This window comes from Loxodonta africana, chromosome 9, assembly GCF_030014295.1.
Source record: "Loxodonta africana isolate mLoxAfr1 chromosome 9, mLoxAfr1.hap2, whole genome shotgun sequence".
In the NCBI taxonomy this organism is placed as follows: domain Eukaryota; kingdom Metazoa; phylum Chordata; class Mammalia; order Proboscidea; family Elephantidae; genus Loxodonta; species Loxodonta africana.
The window spans coordinates 46,441,677-46,461,889 of NC_087350.1; the positions used below are offsets into that span (position 1 = coordinate 46,441,677).

Sequence of the window (20,213 nt, forward strand, 5' to 3'; positions counted from 1 at the left end):
AGGTTCTGTAAAAATGGTGGGAGGGGGGAGAGAGAATCACCATCAGCATCAATAGCCCAAGGCTGATTGCTGTGAGGGTGGCAGTCAGACAAACGTCCTCCAATCTTTTTGGCAATTCTGACACCAGCCATCCCTCCCAAGGGCATTCTCTACTCTGCTGCGTTCAATAATTTGTTGCAACGGCACACACAAGTCACAGACAATACCCACGATTATGGGGTTTATTAGGGAAGTAAGCAGGTTACAATTCAGGATCAGAAATGACTCAGGATAGTTTTTCTCGATCAGGACAGCCTCTTCTCAGCTGTACGCACAGGCAGGCCTATCTCTCTGGCCCTCAGCCCCTCGGCCCCTCGGCCCCTCAGCCCAGACTCTGCCCTGCTCGGGCAAACGTTACAAATCTCTTCAGCTCCACCAGTAAGTGCCCAGGGCACCCCACACCACCAGTAAGCCTTGGCCCAAAGGCGCTCAGGTTTTTTGCTCTGTGGGTCAGCAAGCCAAGTGCTTGGGGGCACCCCCCAAGGAACTCAGCTTTCTCATTGCATACATCAGCACACTCACTGTAGCTGCGTCACTACGAGGGCTGGGAAGCCCAGCACACCATCTCCTGGTTCTGCTGCTGCAAGTTCTTTGCCACACTTGATGCCGCTTCTTGCTGTCTTGGACTGTCTCCAGTGTTACAGCTGTCTCCTGGGTCTAGAAAGTTCTCAGCTAAGGGTTCCTGAGTCCAAAGGACATACTTCACTCCTAGCCCTTCCTGGTGGTAGCATGCCCCCCACCACTTCTCTGTTCTTAAATGTGTGACTCAAGGGCATGACTTGAGTAAGGGTGATAAGGGTGGTGACTTGAGTCACACCCTCTAGTAAGGCAGTGACTCAAGATACATCCCATTCTAATCCTGCCTCATTAACATAACACAACTCACTCCCAAAAGGAACCATAACCACAGGCAGAGAGGCTAGAATTTACATCACAAAAGGGAGGATAATTATATCAGATCACAAAATAGATGACTACATCATTATATAACTGCCAAATTACATCATTACCTAACTGCCAAACCTCTGAACATCATGGTCCAGCCAAGTCCACACATAACCATCACAGGTTCCATACACCTAATTTGCATAGTCCCACCAATCATTATGTGGGAGTTACAAAGACTACGGCTAGAAGGGCTATATTAAGTCATTTACTGCGCCACAGTTTCCCTAGTGGAACTGGAGGGGGGAAGTGGCAAAGAATAAAGATTTAGTAATTATTCCTGAGGGTGTGATCTTTGACCTCACAATTTGAGACTGTCGGATTTCAGGATAAGCAAGTACTTTGAAGATTCGTGGAAAAGCAGTGAGGTAAGTGGTTGTGGTGATCCCAAGACACTTCCACAGGATGGATTTGTAAAAATCCAACTGTTTGAATGTTAGGTCAATTGGCACTTGTGGCTTTGGATAAAATTTCCAGAGACTGCGTCATGCATGAAATTCAGAAGGCATTTCTGTATCTTAAATCACTTGGCTGTAGTGAAGACAGTGGACCCGGAACTTGGTCAGGTGACCCAGAGTGGTCCTAGGGGTGACCATATCCTGATGCCAAAGATGTAGGGGAAGAACTTCAGTTTTGCGTGTGTGTGCAAAATATGAATGGAAAAGAACTGTTCTAAATATTATATTCCATTTGCAATTTGAGCATATAATAAAATTAATGAAATAAACATTTGGCTTTCATCTAAATCCTCTGAAATTTTATAGATCCAAGTTAGCATAGACTTTATTTTGAATCTCTGCACTGGGAAAACGTAGTGGCTGGAATCAAGGGACAGGGCTGGAGTGAAGCCTGCTGTGAGGGCCAGACCACACGGGGCCTTGTGTAAGGGCCAGTTAAGGAGCTGGGCTTTAACCGGAGTCACTACTAAGTCTGAGGAGATGACGTGGCAGGGTTTCTTTTAGGAAGATGGTGTGGTTGCCACAGTGTGAGAAATGGATTGAAGGGGACTGGACTGGGGGTGGGGATGAGGGGAACCAATGAAGAGGCTTGGCTGCCTCCAGGCTAGGCCTGGACTGCCATAGTGGCCCTGGAGGTGGAGAAAAATGGGCAGAGTTTAAGATGCTTATGAGATAGAGTGAACAGGGCTTAGTGACAGACTGAACAAGTGAAGGAGTTGGGACTATTGTCCAGTGATCTGCTTTGGACTATTGGAAGGCTAGCGGGGCTGTTCCCTAAGAGCCCGAAGTGGTGGGGAAGGGGTTGTCAACTGAGATGACATGGTGAGCCTGAGGTGTGCATGGACATCCAAGGGCTTGCTGAGCAGCTTTTTCTCCATGATTTATTTTTTCTCTTCAACTGTATCTAGTCTGCTGTTAAAACTACCTGCTCTTACTTTCAGCTATTATATTTTTCAGTTTTGATTCATTTTAAAATCTGCCAGAGCCCAAATATTTTCAAGTTTGTCTCATTTCTTTAAAATAGTAAAACAATTTAGCCTGTCCCTGATAATTCCAATATCTGAAGTATTGGTGAGCCTGTTTCTATTCGGTTGGTTCTGCTAGTTCTTGTGGTCTTACTGCCTTTTGAACCTGGTGATCTTTGGGTTTCGGTTATATAATTTATAAGTTATTAGTACAAATAATTTGAAGGCTAGGATGAAGGTTCCTTCCTCCAGAGTCTGTCTCTGCCACACACCTGGGATTACTACCAGTCTGAGGCCACCTTAACTGACTTTCAAGGTTCTGTGGAGCAACCGGGAGACCCAAACCCAGATTTCAAGCCCACATGAGGATGAGATTACTTCTGATTCGCCCTCACCCTGAGTACATAGCTCTTTTGTGTCTCAGTATAATGTTTGGAGGATTAGACTTGCCACCTTGGCCCAGCCCTTAGATTTGACTTGTGTTCATCTCACTCTTAAAACGCATCCAAAAACCCAGCTCAGTTTGCCGTTTTTTTTCCAGCCATACTCTCAACAAATATTGAATTAAACAAAGTGGAGATGTTTATCCTGGAGGAAGCTTAGGAAAGACAAGCCGGCCGTCCCCAGTCCTGAAGGGCTGTAACATGAAAGGAGAAGGAACTCGGTTTACTAAGGGCCGAGCCAGAGCCGGCAAGGACCACACAGGGAGGCAGATTGGAACTGAAAAGAAGGGCAAACTCCCTAACGCTGAGAGCTGTCTAGAAACAGGGTGCTGGATCTCAAGATGCAGTGAGGTCTCCTACTGGAGGGATGTAGCCAGAGGCTGGACAAACCATGGTGGGAAATGTCACAGAGCCAATTTAAATCCTTGCTTTGGGAGCTGGAGGGAACTGTCTCAGAGATGCTTACAATGTTATGACCTTAACCACAACCTTGCTTCTCAGGGTCATGTGTCCTCACAGCTGCCCCCAGCTTCTCCCATGAGTTTGGGTCAACATGTGCTCAAGCTGCCAGAGTTTACGATTTTATTTTAAAACAACAGTAAACAATTTCAATGATTTTTCTTAAATCAAACCACCTCACACTTGGCTTATCTCAGGCAAAAAGTAAAAAACAAAAATAAGGAAAGGGGAGGAAAGTGTGGAGACTGACCTACCTTCCCCCAAAATAAGCCCCTGGTCCTGGCATCTGGCCTGGCTTTTGGACGCTGTCTTTAACAAGTGAGAGACAAGAAAGCACCACAATATTGTGCTTCAGCAGCAGATTAGGGACCTCCACAAAGAAAAGAGGGAGAAAAGGATTCGAACACAGATCCCCAGTGGCCTGGTTCCTTTCTAAAAACTCCTAAGAGTCTGGAAGCATCTCCCCTCCACCACTCCGTGTTGCAGCAACTTAGAGATCAGGCCCTTTAGGAGGAGCCCTCCTCCAAGCTGGGCCTGGGGGATCTGTGAGCCCAGACCCAAACACAGGCTCAAGGGCAAGCCGGAGCGGGTTCCCAGCCTGTCAGAGGTTGGTGGAAGGACAGGGACATGTTCGGAGCACGCAGAGGGAAGGCAAAGAGATGTCAGACACCCACTGCCCCTCCCCCCCGTTCCTCTCACCCCAGCTCCTGGTGCCTTAGCATTTTGTTTGAGTGGGGATGTAGACTAACTGCTACCGGATGGCAGGACAAAAAAGAGCTGTAAACAGCTTGGGTTTGGTCACCCACAATGTGCAGGCTCTTTTGTCAGAAAGGGACCATTGTCTTGGGGACAGGAGACCAGAGAAAGCCCTTGTGGTATAGGGTCAATACAGGGTAGGACACAATGATAGCAGCCGCCAGATGCGTGCTCTCTCTGGGCCCTTGCCCCCAGACAAGGAAACACTGAACAAGGTTCTGGAATGGCAATGGTGGCAGGGAGGGGGCAGGGTGCCCCCCTCCTCCTGGCCCCCCAGACCACCCCTCAGGTCCAGGGAGAGGTAGTCTTCCCCTGGGCTCAAGGCAAACGGCCTGGGAAGCTGACCTGGGCCCCTCTGTATGCAGCGTACCCGCTGCAGAACAGGTTCTTCCGGTCCATCTCCAAAATCCTATATGCTCTTGACAAAAACCAAAAAATAAATAGTGTGTGTATTTTTCACGCCACCTGGATTTCCTGGCCCCAAGACCAGAGGCACAAGCCGTCCTCCTCTACCCCACGCCCTGGTGCCCATGCCAAGGGCACTTCCCGCCCAACCAGGGGCAGGCGGCAGCAGCACAGCAAGGGTCTCTGGCCCTGTGGCCCCCTGGCAGCAGGCCCTCCAGGGTCCTGGTTGAGGGGCTGGTTCAGCCCTTTGGTCCACCTTGTTCATTAAAATTAAAATAAGAAAAAAAAAAAAGGCTCCACTTGGTGACTTGAGTCTGTAGAGGTCTCTGCTTCATATCCCTCTGTCCATCATTCTGTCCATCCTGCAAGGCATTGTGCAGGCCAGACCTGGAGGCTGGACCCAGCCACACCCACCAGTCACTGTAGTTTTGTCCCCAGCTTGCGCTGTCTGTTCCTGAAAAATGGGGTGGGGGTCAGACTGAGGGATGCCTAGAGCCCAGTGACCCACACACTGAGTCCCTCCACCCAGCTGTCCCCTCCCTACCCACAGTCCCAATGAAATGGGCAACTGGGCCAATCAGAGCTCCAGCCCTGGAAATCAGGACTTGGAACCTAGAGGTGGTTGCTCTCTCTGACTTGCCTTCATTGTAATCTCAGCCCTGGAGCTCAGGAAGGGAAGCCATGAGCTTGGAGCAGAGTGGGTGGGTAACAGATCAGGATGAGAAAAAAGGCAAAAGGGACCTGCTGGATTCCAACTAATTATGGGGGTTCCCCTTCACACACAGACCCACACAAGTGAGGTTCTGTTACTAGCAGCCCAAACAGAATTAAAATAATGCAGTTAGCTCTCCTTTCAGGGGATGTGCAAGCGAAAATACAGCACTACTGGTGGAAGTTACAGAGGGAGATTTGAGGTTGGTGATGTGAATATACCCATAATAGGCCCAGGAACTTTGAGAGCAGGAATAATCACCCTCATTTTCAAAGGGAACTAGCTGAGGCTCAAAAAAAAGAAAGGGGCTTATCTAGGTATCTAGAGCCCCATAGTTAAAATCCAGAAACGTAACAGCGACCTATGAGGCTCTGTGTGATCTGGCCCCAGCCTTGATTCACCCCCTTCCTCCCTGGCTCCAACCACACAGGCTGTCTGTTTGGTGGACTCCCCAAGCTTCGTCCTGCCTCAGGAGCATTGCACATGCTCTTCTCTCTGCTGAGAACACTCTCCCTGCCCGCCTCCAACTTCAACTAGCCTTCTCCTCTCTCCTCACTGTTTGGGTCTGTCTCCTTCTGGGAAGCCCATCCCTGCCCCTACCCCCACACTGCGTTCCTGTCACAAGTTCTCAAGGCCCTGGGCTGTGCTCTATGGCGGTGATCACACAGATAGGCATGTGATTCCTTGTGTCACATCTGTCTGACCTGCCTGATGTGAGCACCACGAGGGCAGGGACTGTGGCTGTCTTGCTCTGCACTTAGCCCCAGCACAAAGCCTGGCACTGAGGAGTACTCACTGAGATGCTGGTAAATGAAGGCTGGCAGCCAGCCAGGCAGGGCAAGGCAAGGCAAGGCTGGCCACTCTCAGGGTGGAGGGCACGGAGAGCCAAGCTGGGGCCAGTTGGGGCCTTTCTGCCACTAATGGGATTCCCCTGCCCTGACCCCCTCACATCCCCTTTCCTCATGGATCTGGGGCTTTACCCTTAAGCTCGTTAGAATAATTTGGACCATGATGCACTAAACACTTTTCCTGGCTGCTGCAGTGGTCTCGCCCCACCCCACCCCACCCCGCCCCACCCCATGGCTCCGCTCACCAGCTCCTTGGAAAACCTCCCAGGGCCTGCACTTCCTCTTCCACCCTCTGGATCCTGACCTGGCCTCAGCTCTCCTCTGAACCCTGGGAGGGGCCACCCCTCCCCTTACTCCCTCAGGCGCCTCACCCAGGATTTGGGTAAATGGAGAAGGAGATCTTGAGTCAGGAGACTCCAAAGCCCAGCTTTGCCCCGATTTGCTGTGCAACCATGGCCAGCCCCCAACTCACTGTGCCTCAGTTTACCCATCTATAAAACGATGTCTGGACTAAGCAACCCAAGGAATGTCTGCACGAAGGCGCCCTGGAAATCTCTGCTGCCCTGGTCTGTTTCTGGGCTGTAGAGGTTAAATACGTGGGCTGCGGGCCAGAAAGCCTAGGTTTAAGACCCAGCTTCCCACTCAGTAGCTGCCAGACCTCAGGTAGGTGACTTCCCTTCTCCTCTGTGAGCCTCAGTGTTTTCACCTATAAAATATGGGCCATAAGAGGATTCAATGAGACAATGAAAGGAAAGTGCTTAGGCAAGTGCCTGGCTCTTGAGTAACCCTCCAAAAAGGGGGCAGTGGCTGTCCTGGGGGTAGGCGCCCCTGAACTCACCTGGCTTCTGCCCGCGTTACTGTGTACTCAAACCAGAGCACGTTGGGAATGAGGCTTGTATCTCGGATTAGGAAGAACTCAGAGACAGGCCTGGAAAAAAATACCCAGAAAGCCAAGGCCACATCAGGGCAAGAGACTGTCACCAAGTCAGATGCCCCAATCAGTGCCTGGGACCAGTGCTGCCCTCTTGCCCCACTGCCCAGAAAGTCTCTCCCTGGCCTGAGACCCCAAAGCCACTGAGTGACCCAGATATGTCACCTGTGTCACCCAGACAAGGGCACCATCCCATAGGACACATAGCCCAGTAGGATGCAGGCTGCTTTCTAAGTCCCTGAGAGCCTGGTCGAGGACAAAGGATGGGACCCTACCTCCTGGGCCTGAGGAATCCCTCTTCTCCCCCACATCTCTGCAGCAAACCCCTTGGAGGAGGGGGACGCCAGGCAAGTATGGCCTGCAGCCTTATGCTCACCAGAACCTGCACACTGGGGTCCTGCCAGAGAGACTGCAGCTGGGGTCAGGACACCTGGGTCCTCCTACTGTGGCCCCATCTGCAGGAAGGGGAAAGGGCCATGGTACCCAGGAAGGTGAGAGGGGCAGCAACAGGGGCAGGAGGCAGTTACCAGGCTGCTATCCTGGGAAACAGCGGAGTGAGGACCTCCTGGGTGAAGACGAACCAGGCGATGGCCATGAGGCTCCCAGCGATGCCCCCATAGACCACCTGGCTCCAGGTGTGGTACAGCAGGTAGACCCTGGGCCAAGGCCAGAAGGGAAGCTCATGAAAGCCAACCAGAGATAGGCCTGCACAATCCCCCATGCCCAAGTGCCAGCTTCCCAGGGACGTGTGTGTGCACATGTGGAGACACACATATAGGACACAGGCTCCGAAGAACAGGAGCCTCAGACCTACTTCCAGATGGAGGCAGGGGGTCAGACCCCAACAGCTGCTCCCCTGTTTCTGGAAGTGAGGGGGAAAGGGTGCTCGGCTGGGATCTGCCTCCCTCTGCCCAGCCCTTGAACTCTGAGCTTGTCTGCAAGAGGCTCTTCCAGGACTCTGGGAACAGATGGCTGAGACATGGAGGTGTCCCCAGAACCTTGGGCTCAGCCGGGAAGAATGTGCAAAGACTGGGCTGGAAGTGGCAGTTGGAACCCTATCCCTTTAAAACTAGAGGCTGGGACCCCTGCCCCAGCCCTGCCCTACAGGCACCGGGACTAGGGTCCACAGTGGGAAGTCCAATGGGGACCAAGAATCCAGAAAGACCCCAAGTGTACAGGATGCGTGTGGGGAGGGTTTCCCTCCCTCCATACCTGCTATAGGAGACTAGTAAGGCCGTAGTGAGGAGACTCAGGGAGAGCACGTGCCTCCATAGCAAGTCCAGGAACCTGGCGTTGTTTGTTTGATGCATTCTGGAAAAACATCAGACAGCCTGAGCTCACAGCCTGGAGACCAGGCCTCCCAAATAGCCCTTTGACCCAAGCAAACACTCCCTGGACACTGTCTACCTTGGCTCCAGCTCCTCCTACCCCTAGCAGAGGCCAAGTCCCAAAGGGTGTCCTAAGAGCTAGCAGTGACCCCTGGCACATCCCAGCATTGGGCAACCCTGGCCAGGACAAAAGCTCACCTTAAATACAGGAAAAGGAAGGAATACACGGAGAAGAACCACATAAACTGGGAATGGCTGGAGGGCATCCCATATTTAGTGCTCACTGCCATGTGGAGACCTGGGAAAAAAAAGGAGAGCAGGGCATCATGGGAGGGTTCAGGCCTCCAGGTAATGCCCCAATATACCCACAACCCCTGCGGATCAGGTCCTACCTCCACAGGGCCGTGGCTCCTGGAAGACGTGTTTGATCAGCCAGTTGACCCCCTCGTTCAGTCCCAAGCCCCCAAGGAATGAGATCTGCTGGGGAAGAGGTAGGATCAGTTGGGTCTCTGTGTACCTGCCAGCGACCGCCCAGTCCCAAGGACCTGGCCTCTGACTGAACCTCCCAGCACAACTAGTGAATAAATCTAGAACCAATCAGGAAATTCCATACACCTCAAAAAAAAAAAAAAAAAACTGGAAGCAGGGAAGGGGAAAGAAAGTACCTGGGAGGCCGCAGTTTCCTCTTCCTTGTTTCTGGGGAGCAGGTAAAGGGTGGTGGCGGGGGGCAGACTCACCGTGTGCAACTCCCGCTTGAATATGATGAGGGTCACGAAACCAACAATGACAAACACAGGGCTAAGGCTCAGGTAGGCAAGGACGTGGCCTGAGAGATCACCTGGGGAAGACAGGGAAGTGAACAGGATGAGGCTAGAGCACAGGCAACCATAGAAAAGGAGGTACCCCTGTGAGTGAGGCCCAGTCCCCATCAAGTCCAAGAGTGGTCCAAGTAGGGCCTAAGCCAGAAAAAAAGAGTCCCTGGCAAGGCTGGAAGCACAGGGCCAGGCAGCCAGAAATGCCTCAGTCTATCAGCCAGACATACCATCTCAGTCATAGGCATAATATGATAGCATCTGTTTACCAGGCTAAAGTTCATACAAAGAGCCCTGATAGTACAGAGACTAAGCATTTGGCTGCTAAGCGAAAGGTCGGTGGTTCAAACCCACCAGCTGTTCCAAGGGAGAAAAGATTTGGCGATCTGCTCCCTAAAGATTTACAGCCTAGGAAACTCTCTGGGGCAGTTCTACTCGGACCTATAGGGTTGGTATGAGTCAGAAACGACTTGATGGCACACAACAAAGTTCATATATCATGAGGTTGAAGCAGGTACCTTTACTATCTCTATTCTACAGGTGAAGAAACTAAATCCCAGAGGAGTTGTATGACTTGCCCAAAGTCACACAGCCAGAATGAGGTGGGACCTGTACTAAATTCAACTCTCTGATCTTGTCTAGGGTTCTTTACTCGTCACTCCCACCAAGCAAGATTTGAACCTGGCTTGGTCTAACTCCAGAGGCTGAGCCTTGTACTGGGGAGGCAGCCTGGAGGGTATGGGATGCCTCTGTAATACAGAGGCTCCATGCTGGGGCTGCCCCAGCTGAGCTCTGGGCCTTGAGGGAAGCTAGGTGTTCTCTGAGTACCACACAGACTCTGGTCCACATTGAAGATTCCAACAGGGACCAAGATCAGGGTGAAGGAGGTGGCTCTGCCCAATATGGCTGCCTGTCACGGTAACAGCTTCTTGCCATCTTTCCACTGGCAAGAAATCGATCTACTCACCTGTTTGGAGCGCTGGTGGTGCAGTGGTTAGGAACATGGCTGCTAACCAAAACGTCAGCAGTTTGAATCCACCAGCCGCTCTTTGGAAACTCAACGGACCAAGTCTACCCTGTCCTATAGGGTTGCTATGAGTCGGAACTGACTCGACAGCAGTGTGTTTTTTTGTTTTTTTTTAATAGGCATAGGAGGAGTCCTGATGGCAGAGAAGTTAAAGCGCTCAGCTGAGAACTATAAGGCTCGATGATTCAAACCCACCAGCCGCTCCACAGAAGAAAGACGTGGCAATCTGCTCCCATAAAGATTTACAGCCTTGGAAACCCTATGGGACAGTTCTACTCTGTCCTACAGGGTTGCTCTAAGTCGAAATCAACTCGTCAGCTGCAGGTTTTGGAACAGGCCTAGGGCAGAAGCAATGTGGGGACTGCCAACCCCTTTTGAGAGATGGGGACACTGAAGTCCAGAGATGAGAGCCACTTTCCTGCTTACCCAACATCAGGGCTAAGCTGAGTTCAAAGGCTGCCCTCACCAGTTGAGGCTGAGCAGCTGTGTGGCCACTCTAGGGTCAGAGGGCACTGTTCAGGTTCTGGGCCAGCACTTGCTGGCTGCATGGCCTCAGGCCAGGACTTCACCTCCCTGGGCCTTAGCTATCTCACCTGTAAAATGGGGTTGTTAGTGCCTACTTCCTATGGTTGTGTGAGCATTTTGATGAGACAGAGACTGTGAGATGCCCAGCTCAGTGCCTGGTACCCAGGACACTTCCATGTTGGGAGGACTCAGTGTGGGAAATGGCCCTTACCACCAGCCTGGCCTCACACAGGCATCAGGGAAGGTGCCCACAAAGAGCTAAACCCAGATCCTAGGCCTGAAGAGATGGGCATACACACCCAGCCTAACCTCCACCTACCCAGGCTAGTTAGTGCTGGCTTGGAGTTGGCCTGGAAGAACTGGGTATCCACCTGGGTGATATCAACCCGGCCCTCCTGCATGACTGGGTGACACTGGGCAAGGCCTTCACTTTTCTGGGTCTATCTCCCTAGCCATACAATGGCCTGGTCCCTTCTGGCCCTGAAATCCTGGGTCTCTCAGCCTCCCAGGCGACCCCCAGGGCACTGGGCTGTTAGGACAGGGAGTGGCTGGCTCCCCCAAAACTTTGGCTATTTCTATGGCCCATCCCACAGTCCAGGCCACCCTAAGGCCTTCCTGCAGATGCTTACCACTCTCTAATCCAAGCCCCTCAATGGCTCCTACTGCTCCTGGACCAAGTCCAACCTCAGCCCAGCTTATCAGGCCCAGCACAATCCTGGCCCTGTTTCTCCTACCCTCTGCTCCAGTTCCAGGGACCTAATACTAGCTCCCTGAACGCACCATGCTCTGTCCTACTTCTGGATCTTTGCACACACCGTTTCCCCCACCTGGGATGCTCTTTGGGTTAATGCAAGAAACATACATTAAGTATCCAACACAGTGGCAAAAAAAGACAGGCACAGTCCTGTTGTGGAGCTCTCAGTCTGGCAGGGGGTCTGTAATCAGAGCATCATTCATGATACACTCGTTAGTGTAGATACTGGGTTGACGTCTGCTTCTCCCTCGACACTCTGTAAGAGCGGGACAGGGTCTCTTTACACTCTACTCCACCTGCAAAGCCCAGCACAGTACCTGGCACTTAACTGGGCTCCAAAACTATGTTAACTGAATAGATGAATGAAGCAACTACCAGTGTAACGAGAGGTATGAGAAGTACAGGGGGCCATAGAACAGTTTGCAGGAAGTAGTATTCACCAGATGCCTCCAGACTCAGGCGGGTCCCTCCTCTGGACGTTCACAGTCCCTGCAAAGGGTCACTCATCACAGCCTGCATCATATTGTTTGCAACTAGCAGGTTCCTTCCTGTCTCATTTGTTAGATTGTGAGCATTACAAAAAGCTACTCTGAGGCCAGAGACGGGAGGTCACAGAGGTGCTGAGGCCTTAGCAAAGTCCCCCTCCCTCTCCAGGCCTCAGTTTCCCTCTTATAAAATGGGTTTTTTTCATAGCCCCAGGAGGGCAGGGGCATATTAGGCCTGTGCCAGCCTGGGGCCTGGTACTCAGGAGCTCAGTGAATACTGGCTAAATGAATGAATGGATAAACGGTGGGCAGGCAAGCGGGAAGGGATGAGCACCTGTCAGCATCACCCCACCTCCAGTATAACCCAGAACACCCAGGGTCAAAGGTCCTTGGCATTCAGCCCTGAGGTCCTCAGCAGGGCCAGGTTCTCACATTCCTGTCCAGGAGAGCACGAGGGGCAGGCCCTTCCTGGGGCAACTAGGACTCACCCTGCACCCCACCATCCTAGCCAGGGAGGGAAGGGTAGGGTTCAGAGGACCATGGGAAGGTGGAATAACATTAACTGTAATTATTTGTTGAATGCTTATTCTGCGCTAGGCACTGAGCTCAGCACTTCTCATGCGTTGTTTTACCCGATCCTCCTATCGTCTAGGATGGAGGTACTGTGATTAGTTCCATTTTGGAGATGAAGTAACTGAGGCACAGAGCGGTCAATTCACTTGCACAAAGCCTTAGCCTCTGCAACACTTGTATTAGGACACCTCCCTTAGGGTCGCTAATGGACTTCCAAACTGGAAAACCCTGAGCTTCTAGAGATATTTCTCATTGGAAGCCCTCCGAAGTCAAGATCCCTGAAGCTGCCTGCCCACTTAACGGGCCCCCTCTAGTGTGGAGGCGTGCCCTACTCAAGGCGTGGCCCTCAAAAGCTACTCAAACAACAAAGAGCGGCCTGGCCTCGGCTTGCACACTCCCAGCAATAAGGAGCCCTTTTCTTTTTCTCTTACAGGCCGACCCAAAGCACTATTTGAAGGAAACAGTCACTCCCTGCACTCTGAGGAGGGAGGCCGGCCTCCCTGGCTCCGGGAAGGGCGGGGAAGAAAGGGGCAAGGTCCAGGTGAGTGATCCTTTCCCGCCTCAGGGTACACTCCCGTCCTACTACAGCCCACCCGCGCCCCAGACACGGGCGAGCGACCCAAACGCGCAGCCGCAGTGTGCGCGAGCGAGCGGCTCGCAATTTCGCCCAGCTCATCGCCGCACCACTGCGCCTGCGCGGCGCGCGCGCCGGCCGAGCCCCTCCATGTCTTACTCTTTGACAGTTCCCACCGCGGGACCCGGCACCCCGTTCTCAGGCTCGCGCGGCCGGAGTGCCCGTGGCTGAGGGGCCAGCTCCGGGAAGGCGTCCTCGGAGCCGGGGCCGCCTTTTACCTGCAGGATATTCGACGTGGGTGAGGGTCACCGGCCGCCATGAAGCGGGGAGCGAGCACAATCCGTCCGCTGCCATCTTACCCGGAGACCGGGCTTCTCCAAGCAGCCAATGGGGAGCCAGGGGGGCTGTGGTCCTGGCCTATCACGCCGGGGAGGCGCCGTGCACCCAATCAGAGGCCAATACAGTTAGCAGAACAACCATTCAGCATGCAGGCCTTGGGGCTGGCCCAAACGACGAATCAGAGAGCAGGGCCCCTAGGAACCAGCGAGCCGACCAAGCCGGTGCCCTATCCAGGGCGAGCGCTGGTCGGTTCCTGGCCAATCAGAAGGGGGGAGGGTTCCAGCTCAGAACAGAGAGCAGAACAGCCAATCAGAAGGTGAGGCCGGCTCGCAACGTGAGCAGGGCGGACCAATCAGGTGCTAGCTTGGGGGGCGTGTTGGACTTTGGTGGGAGCTTTGGTTTGGCTGGGACCTGCGGCTCGGAGTGAAGGCTTCGGCGGCGTCTGAAGTTCCCCCGGGGTTGGCCCAAGCCGGGCGACAGTACGCATGCTCGAAGCGGAGGCGCAACTTCGGCACGGTGGGGTCTGAGCTGACCCACTCTTATATGAGTAAGCTAAGGCCGAAGACCCAGAGGGGTTTTATTTTTCTTTGCTCTTTTTTCTCAGCGACAGAAAGGCACACAAAGCAGACACAGTTTTATTAAAAGTGTCTGAGGTGGTACGCGTAAAAGTGTGGTTGAACTGGTAAATGTTAATGTATATATTTAACCACAATTAAAAAAAAAAAAGTGCATAAGGTGAGGGAGGGGCTTCCAGAGAGAGAAACACAATAGGCCCCCTAAACACCATTGCTGAATGGAAGCTTAGTTGATGCTTTCCTTCTTTCATTCATTCAACAAAGATTTATTTATCCAAAAGATGCACTGGTTTCTTCTTCCTTGGTGGTAGTGGGATCCCCTCTCTGCCCTGGAATTAGCTTCCTTTTAAGGCAAAAATGACCAGTCCCCTTGGTGAGCCGTAATTGCCTTATATGGCTAGTCCCACCCAATCACTTGGGTGAGAGTTACAAGACCATGGCAAGAAAGGCCACATGAAGGGGAACCATCACACCACACTTACCAAATCCAGCTCAAGTGTCTATTCTCAATTTGAGGTTTCCTCAGGTAGGTGAAGAACGTCTAGTAAGCTCCCACAGTTGTACTGACCACCAAAAACTAAAACCCACTGCTGTCAAGTAGATTCCAACTCATAGTGACCCTATAGGACAGAGTAGAACAGCCTCACAGGGTTTCCGAGGCTGTAATCTTTATGGAAGCAGACTGCCACATCTTTCTCCTGTGGAGTGGCTGGTGGATTCAAACTGCCAACCTTTTGGTTAGCAGCCAAGTGCTTTAACTACTGTGCCACCAGAACTTGTCTGTCTTTCCCACTAAACAATGATTCTCTGACTTCAAAGAGCACCAGGATCAGCTTGTAGAAAATGCAGATTCCTGGGTCCTACTGGGCCCAGAGGTCTTTTGCAGCAGATTTACCCAGTGCAGTACATCCTTTGATTGGTATATTGCATTGGGCGAATCTGCTACAAAAGACTTCTTCAAAGTGTTTAAAAATCAAAGAGGCCACTTTGAGGACTAACGTGCATCTGACCCAAGCCATGGTATTTTCAGTCACCTCCGATGCATATGAAAGCTGGACAATGAATAGGGAAGACCGAAGAATTGATGCATTTAAATTATGATGCTGGCAAAGAATATTGAATATACCATGGACTACCAGAAGAATGAACAAATCTATCTTGGAAGAAGTACAGTCAGCATGCTCCTTAGGAGCAAGAATGGTGAGACTTCATCTCACTTACTTTGAACATGTTATCAGGAGGGACCAGTCTCTAAAGAAGGACATCATGCTTGGTAAAGTAGAGGGTCAGCAAAAAACAGGAAGACCCTCAGGAAGATGGATTGACACAGTGGCAGCAACGATGAGCTCAAACACAACGATTGCGAGGCTGGCGCTGGACCAGGCAGCTTTTCATTCTGTCGTACATAGGGTCGCTATGAGTCAGAGCCAACTCAACAGCACCTAACAACGACAACACTGAGGCCGGGGCCGATTCATCAGGCCTGGGTCAGAGCCTTGGTGTCTGCATTTTTATGTTCTCTGGGGGTTCTGATATAGGTGGTTTCATCCAGCTAAACTGGAAGAGACACTGGGCTCCATGAGGACAGGGCCTGTTACATCCCTGAGCCTAGGCCAGGCCTAGAACACGTGCCTGGTAAATGACATAAGACCTTATAAAGTGAAGAATAAACCAGAGAATCCCACTGACCAGAGTCTCTTGCTCTGTGAGCCCGCTGGGCAGCTGGAACCAGGACTGTAGGGTAGGCTGGGTTTGGGGGGATAATGAGGATTCAGAACCTAGCATTGAGCCAGGCCGGGCCCCCAGCCCCAGCTCAGCTGTGCTCAGCTCCCCACCTGGCCTAGCCTGGGCTTGCCTGTGTCTGACCCCACTTCTCTGTCACCTGCCCTCAGCTACCTCAGGCACTGCCGTTATTAGCCTCTGAGAAGCAAGGTGTGAGGAGCAGGCTGTGAACTTCCCAGAATAGTTCCCTGCGTAGGGCAGCCATCCCAGGTCTGGCCTGCATCTCCCCTGCCTAGTTAGCAGCCAATTTATTGATGAGCAAATAAGCCTAGAAAGGAGAAGTCCCTGAAACTCAGGCCTGTCTAACTCCAGAGTCCTCTCGCCTCAAGGAAAGCATTCCTGAGGAAGTGACAGGGATGACGACCTATAAAATGAGAGGGACTGTCCAGACCAAGGGGATAGAGTTTTCCAGGTAGAGGGGACAGCATAGGCACATTTCCTGTAGCAGGTGTGTAGCTAGATGAAATAGGCAAGAGGCAGAGAGTGGGATGAGGTGCTGGGTGAGGGAGCAAGGTTGGCAGGGGCCTGGTCATGCAAAACTTTGTGAGCCACTGTTGGTGGTGAGGACAGAGGGGAGCTCTGAAGGATAGGTTATTTGCTTTTTTTTTTTTTAATTAAAATATAACATTCATACAAAATATTCCAGAAATCATACATGTACAGACTGATGAATTTTCACAAACACAATGCACCTGTATAAGCAGCCCCTAAACCAAGAAGCACATCATTACGTCCCAGGAGCCCACTCACACCCCGTCATCACCCGGCGTGACTACCATCCTGACTTCTAACACCATAGATTGGGTTTGTCTGCTTTTGTACTCTCAAAGTTTTAAAAAGTAAAGACGTCGCTTTGATAACTAAGATGCACCTAACTCAAGCCATGGTCTTCTCAGTTGCCTGATATGCATGTGAAAGCTGGACAATGAAAAAGGAAAACAGAAGAACTGGTGCTTTCGAATTGTGGCATTGAAAATGAATACTGAAAATACCGTGGACTGCCAGAAAAATGAGCAAATCAATCTTAGAAGAAATACAACCAGAGTGCTTCTTAAAAGCGAGGATGGCGAGACTTTGCCTACTTTGGACACATCATTAGGAAAGACCAGTTGCTAGAAAAGGACATCACATTTGGCAAAGTAGAGGGTCAATAAAAATGAGGAAAACCCTCAGTGAGATGCACTGACACAATAGCCACAACAACGGACTCAAACATACCAACAACCATGAAGATAGCCCAGCATCAGGCAACATTTTGTTTTGTTATATGTAAGGTCACCATGAGTCAGAGCCAACTCAATGGCAACTAACAACATAAATGGAATCCTATAGTATGGGCTTTTTTGCATGTGGCTTCTTTCATTCAGCGTTACGTTTGTGAGATTTATCCATGCTATGGCCTCTGGCTAATTTCACCCCCACGTGTCTGTCAGTTTGTCGTACTGTGGGGGCTTGTGTGTTGCTGTGATGCTGGAAGTTATGCCACCAGTATTCAGATACCAGCAGGGTCACCCATGGAGGACAGGTTTCAGCTGAGCTTCCAGACTAAGACAGACTAAGAAGAAGGACCCGGCAGTCTACTTCTGAAAAGCATTAGCCAGTGAAAACCTTAGGAATAGCAGCGGAACATTGTCTAATATAGTGCTGGAAGATGAGCCCCCCAGGTTGGAAGGCACTCAAAAAATGACTGGGGAAGAGCTGCCTCCTCAAAGTAGAGTCGACCTTAACGACGTGGATGGAGTAGAGCTTTCGAGACCTTCATTTGTGGATGAGGCGTGACTCAAAATGAGAAGGAACAGCTGCAAACATCCATTAATAATCAGAACCTGAAATGTACGAAGTATGAATCTAGGAAAATTGGAAATCACCAAAAATGAAATGGAACGCATAAACATCGATATCCTAGGCATTAGTGAGCTGAAATGGACTGGTATTGGCCATTTTGACTCAGATAATCATATAGTCTACTATGCTGGGAATGACAACTTGAAGAGGAGTGGTGCCACATTCGTCGTCAGAAAGAACATTTCAAGATCTATCCTGAAGTACAACGCTGTCAGTGATACGATAATATCCATACACCTACAACGAAGACCAGTTAATATGATGACTATTATTCAAATTTACGCACCAACCACTAGGGCCAAAGATGAAGAGATAGATTTTCATCAATTGCTGCAGTCTGAAATTGATCGAACATGCAATCAAGATGCGTTGATAATTACTGGCGATTGGAATTCTAAAGTTGGAAACAAAGAAGAAGGATCAGTAGTTGGAAAATATGGCCTTGGTGATAGAAACAATGCTGGAGAATGAATGATAGAATTTCGCAAGACCAACGACTTCTTCATTGCAAATACCTACTTTCACCAACATAAACGGCAACTACACACATGGACCTCGCCAGATGGAACACACAGAAATCAAATGACTACATCTGTGGAAAGAGATGATGGAAAAGCTCAAAATCATCAGAACAAAGCCAGGGTCCTACTGTGGAATAGACCATCAATTGCTCATATGCAAGTTCAAGCTGAAACTGAAGAAAATCAGAGAAGTCTATGAGAGCCAAAATATGACCTTCAGTATATCCCACCTGAATTTAGAGACCATCTCAAGAATAGATTTGACGCATTGAACACTAGGGACTGAAGGCTGGACAAGTTGTGGAATGGCATCAAGGACATCACACATGAAGAAAGCAAGAGGTTATTGAAAAGAAAGGAAAGAAAAGACCAAGATGAACGTCAGAGGAGACTCTGAAACTTGCTCTTGAACATCGAGCAGCTAAAGCAAAAGGAAGAATTGATGAAATAAAAGAACTGAAGATTTCAAAGGGCATCTTGAGAAGACAAAGTAAAGTATTATAATTACGTGCAAAGAGCTGGAGATGGAAAACCAAAAGGGAAGAACACTCTCAGCATTTGTCAAGCTGAAAGAAGTGAAGAAAAAATTCAAGCCTCGAGCTGCAATAGTGAAGGATTCTATGGGGAAAATATTTAAACGATGCAGGAAGCATCAAAAGAAGATGGAAGGAACACACAGAGTCATTATATAAAAAGAATTAGTTGATGTTCAGCCATTTCAAGAGGTGGCATATGATCAGGAACCGATGGTACTGAAGGAAGAAGTCCAAGCTGCTCTGAAGGCATTGGTGAAAAACAAGGTTCCAGGAATTGATGGAATAATAATTGAGATGTTTCAACAAACAGATGCAGCGCTGGAGGTGCTCACTCGTCTATGCCAAGAAATATGGAAGACAGCTTCCTGGCCAACTGACTGGAAGAGATCCATATTTATGCCTATTCCCAAGAAAGGTGATCCAACCGAATGTGGAAATTATAGAACGATATCGTTAATATCCCACGCAAGCAAAATTTTGCTGAAGATCATTCAAAAGCAGCTGCAGCAGTACATCGACAGGGAACTGCCAGAAATTCAGGCCGGTTTCAGAAAAGGACGTGGAACCAGAGGTATCATTGATGATGTCACATGGATCCTGGCTGAAAGCAGAGAATACCAGAAGGATGGTTACCTGTGTTTTATTGACTATTCAAAGGCATTCAACTGTGTGGATCATAACAAATTATGGATAACGTTGTGAAGAATGGGAATTCCAGAACACTTAATTGTGCTCATGAGGAACCTTTACATAGATCAAGAGGCAGTTGTTTGGACAGAACAAGGGGATACTGATTGGTTTAAAGTTAGGAAAGATGGGTATCAGGGTTGTGTTCTTTCACCGTATCTATTCAATCTGTATGCGGAGCAAATAATACGAGAAGCTGGACTATATGAAGAAGAACAGGGCGTCAGGATTGGAGGAAGACTCATTAACAACCTGCGTTATGCCGATGACACAACCTTGCTTGCTGAAAGTGAAGAGGACTTGAAGCACTTACTAATGAAGATCAAAGACCACAGCCTGCAGTATGGATTGCACCTCAACATAAAGAAAACAAAAATCCTCAAGACTGGACCATTGAGCAACATCATGATAAACGGATAGAAGATTGAAGTTGACAAGGATTTCATTTTACTTGGATCCACAATCAACAGCCATGGAAGCAGCAGTCAAGAAATCAAAAGACGCATTGCACTGGGTAAATCTGCTGCAAAGGACCTCTTCAAAGTGTTGAAGAGCAAAGATGTCACCCTGAAGACAAAGGTGTGCCTGACCCAAGGCATGGTATTTTCAATCGCATCATATGCATCTGAAAGCTGGACAGTGAATAAGGAAGACAAAAGAAGAATTGACACCTTTGAACTGTGGTGTTGGCAAAGAATATTGAATATACCATGGACTGCCAAAAGAATGAACAAATCTGTCTTAGAAGTACAACCAGAACGCTCCTTAGAAGCAAGGATGGCGAGACTGCGTCTTACTTACTTTGGACATGTTGTCAGGAGGGATCAGTCCCTGGAGAAGGACATCGTGCTTGGCAGAGTACAGGGTCAGCAGAAAAGAGGAAGACCCT

The 20,213-nt window shown here is 50.0% G+C and overlaps 1 protein-coding gene across 8 annotated transcripts; it reads right to left on the minus strand.

Annotated features, from left to right (window-relative positions):
- Positions 1–60: 60 nt before the first annotated feature.
- Positions 61–13,439, minus strand: DOLPP1 (dolichyldiphosphatase 1). 8 transcript variants are annotated; one of them, XM_064291343.1, is made up of 9 exons: positions 13,318–13,439; positions 8,955–9,127; positions 8,682–8,769; positions 8,488–8,587; positions 8,174–8,272; positions 7,489–7,617; positions 6,869–6,958; positions 6,689–6,736; positions 61–4,924 (listed from the first exon to the last, which is right to left on the minus strand). In XM_064291343.1, exons 1-8 carry the CDS (start codon positions 13,391–13,393, stop codon positions 6,733–6,735), a joined length of 759 nt encoding a protein of 252 aa, XP_064147413.1. In that variant the 5' UTR covers positions 13,394–13,439; the 3' UTR covers positions 61–4,924; positions 6,689–6,732. The 8 variants fall into 8 exon arrangements, with proteins under 8 accessions (XP_064147413.1, XP_003407695.1, XP_023400614.1 ...); XM_003407647.4 differs by lacking the exon at positions 6,689–6,736 and having other exon boundaries at positions 8,682–8,766; positions 9,027–9,127; XM_023544846.2 differs by lacking the exon at positions 6,689–6,736 and having other exon boundaries at positions 9,027–9,127.
- Between the last annotated feature and the right edge of the window lie 6,774 nt (positions 13,440–20,213).

Excerpts from the sequence above, each read along its gene's own strand:
- DOLPP1 (XM_064291342.1), bottom strand. The coding sequence starts at position 13,393 with ATGGCAGCGGACGGATTGTGCTCGCTCCCCGCTTCATGGCGGCCGGTG. Across the intron at positions 8,588-8,681 it reads GGAGCCACGGCCCTGTGGAG|GTCTCCACATGGCAGTGAGC; the intron begins GTAGGACCTGAT and ends TTTTTTTCCCAG. Across the intron at positions 4,925-6,868 it reads GTAACGCGGGCAGAAGCCAG|GAACAGACAGCGCAAGCTGG; the intron begins GTGAGTTCAGGG and ends CCCATTTTTCAG.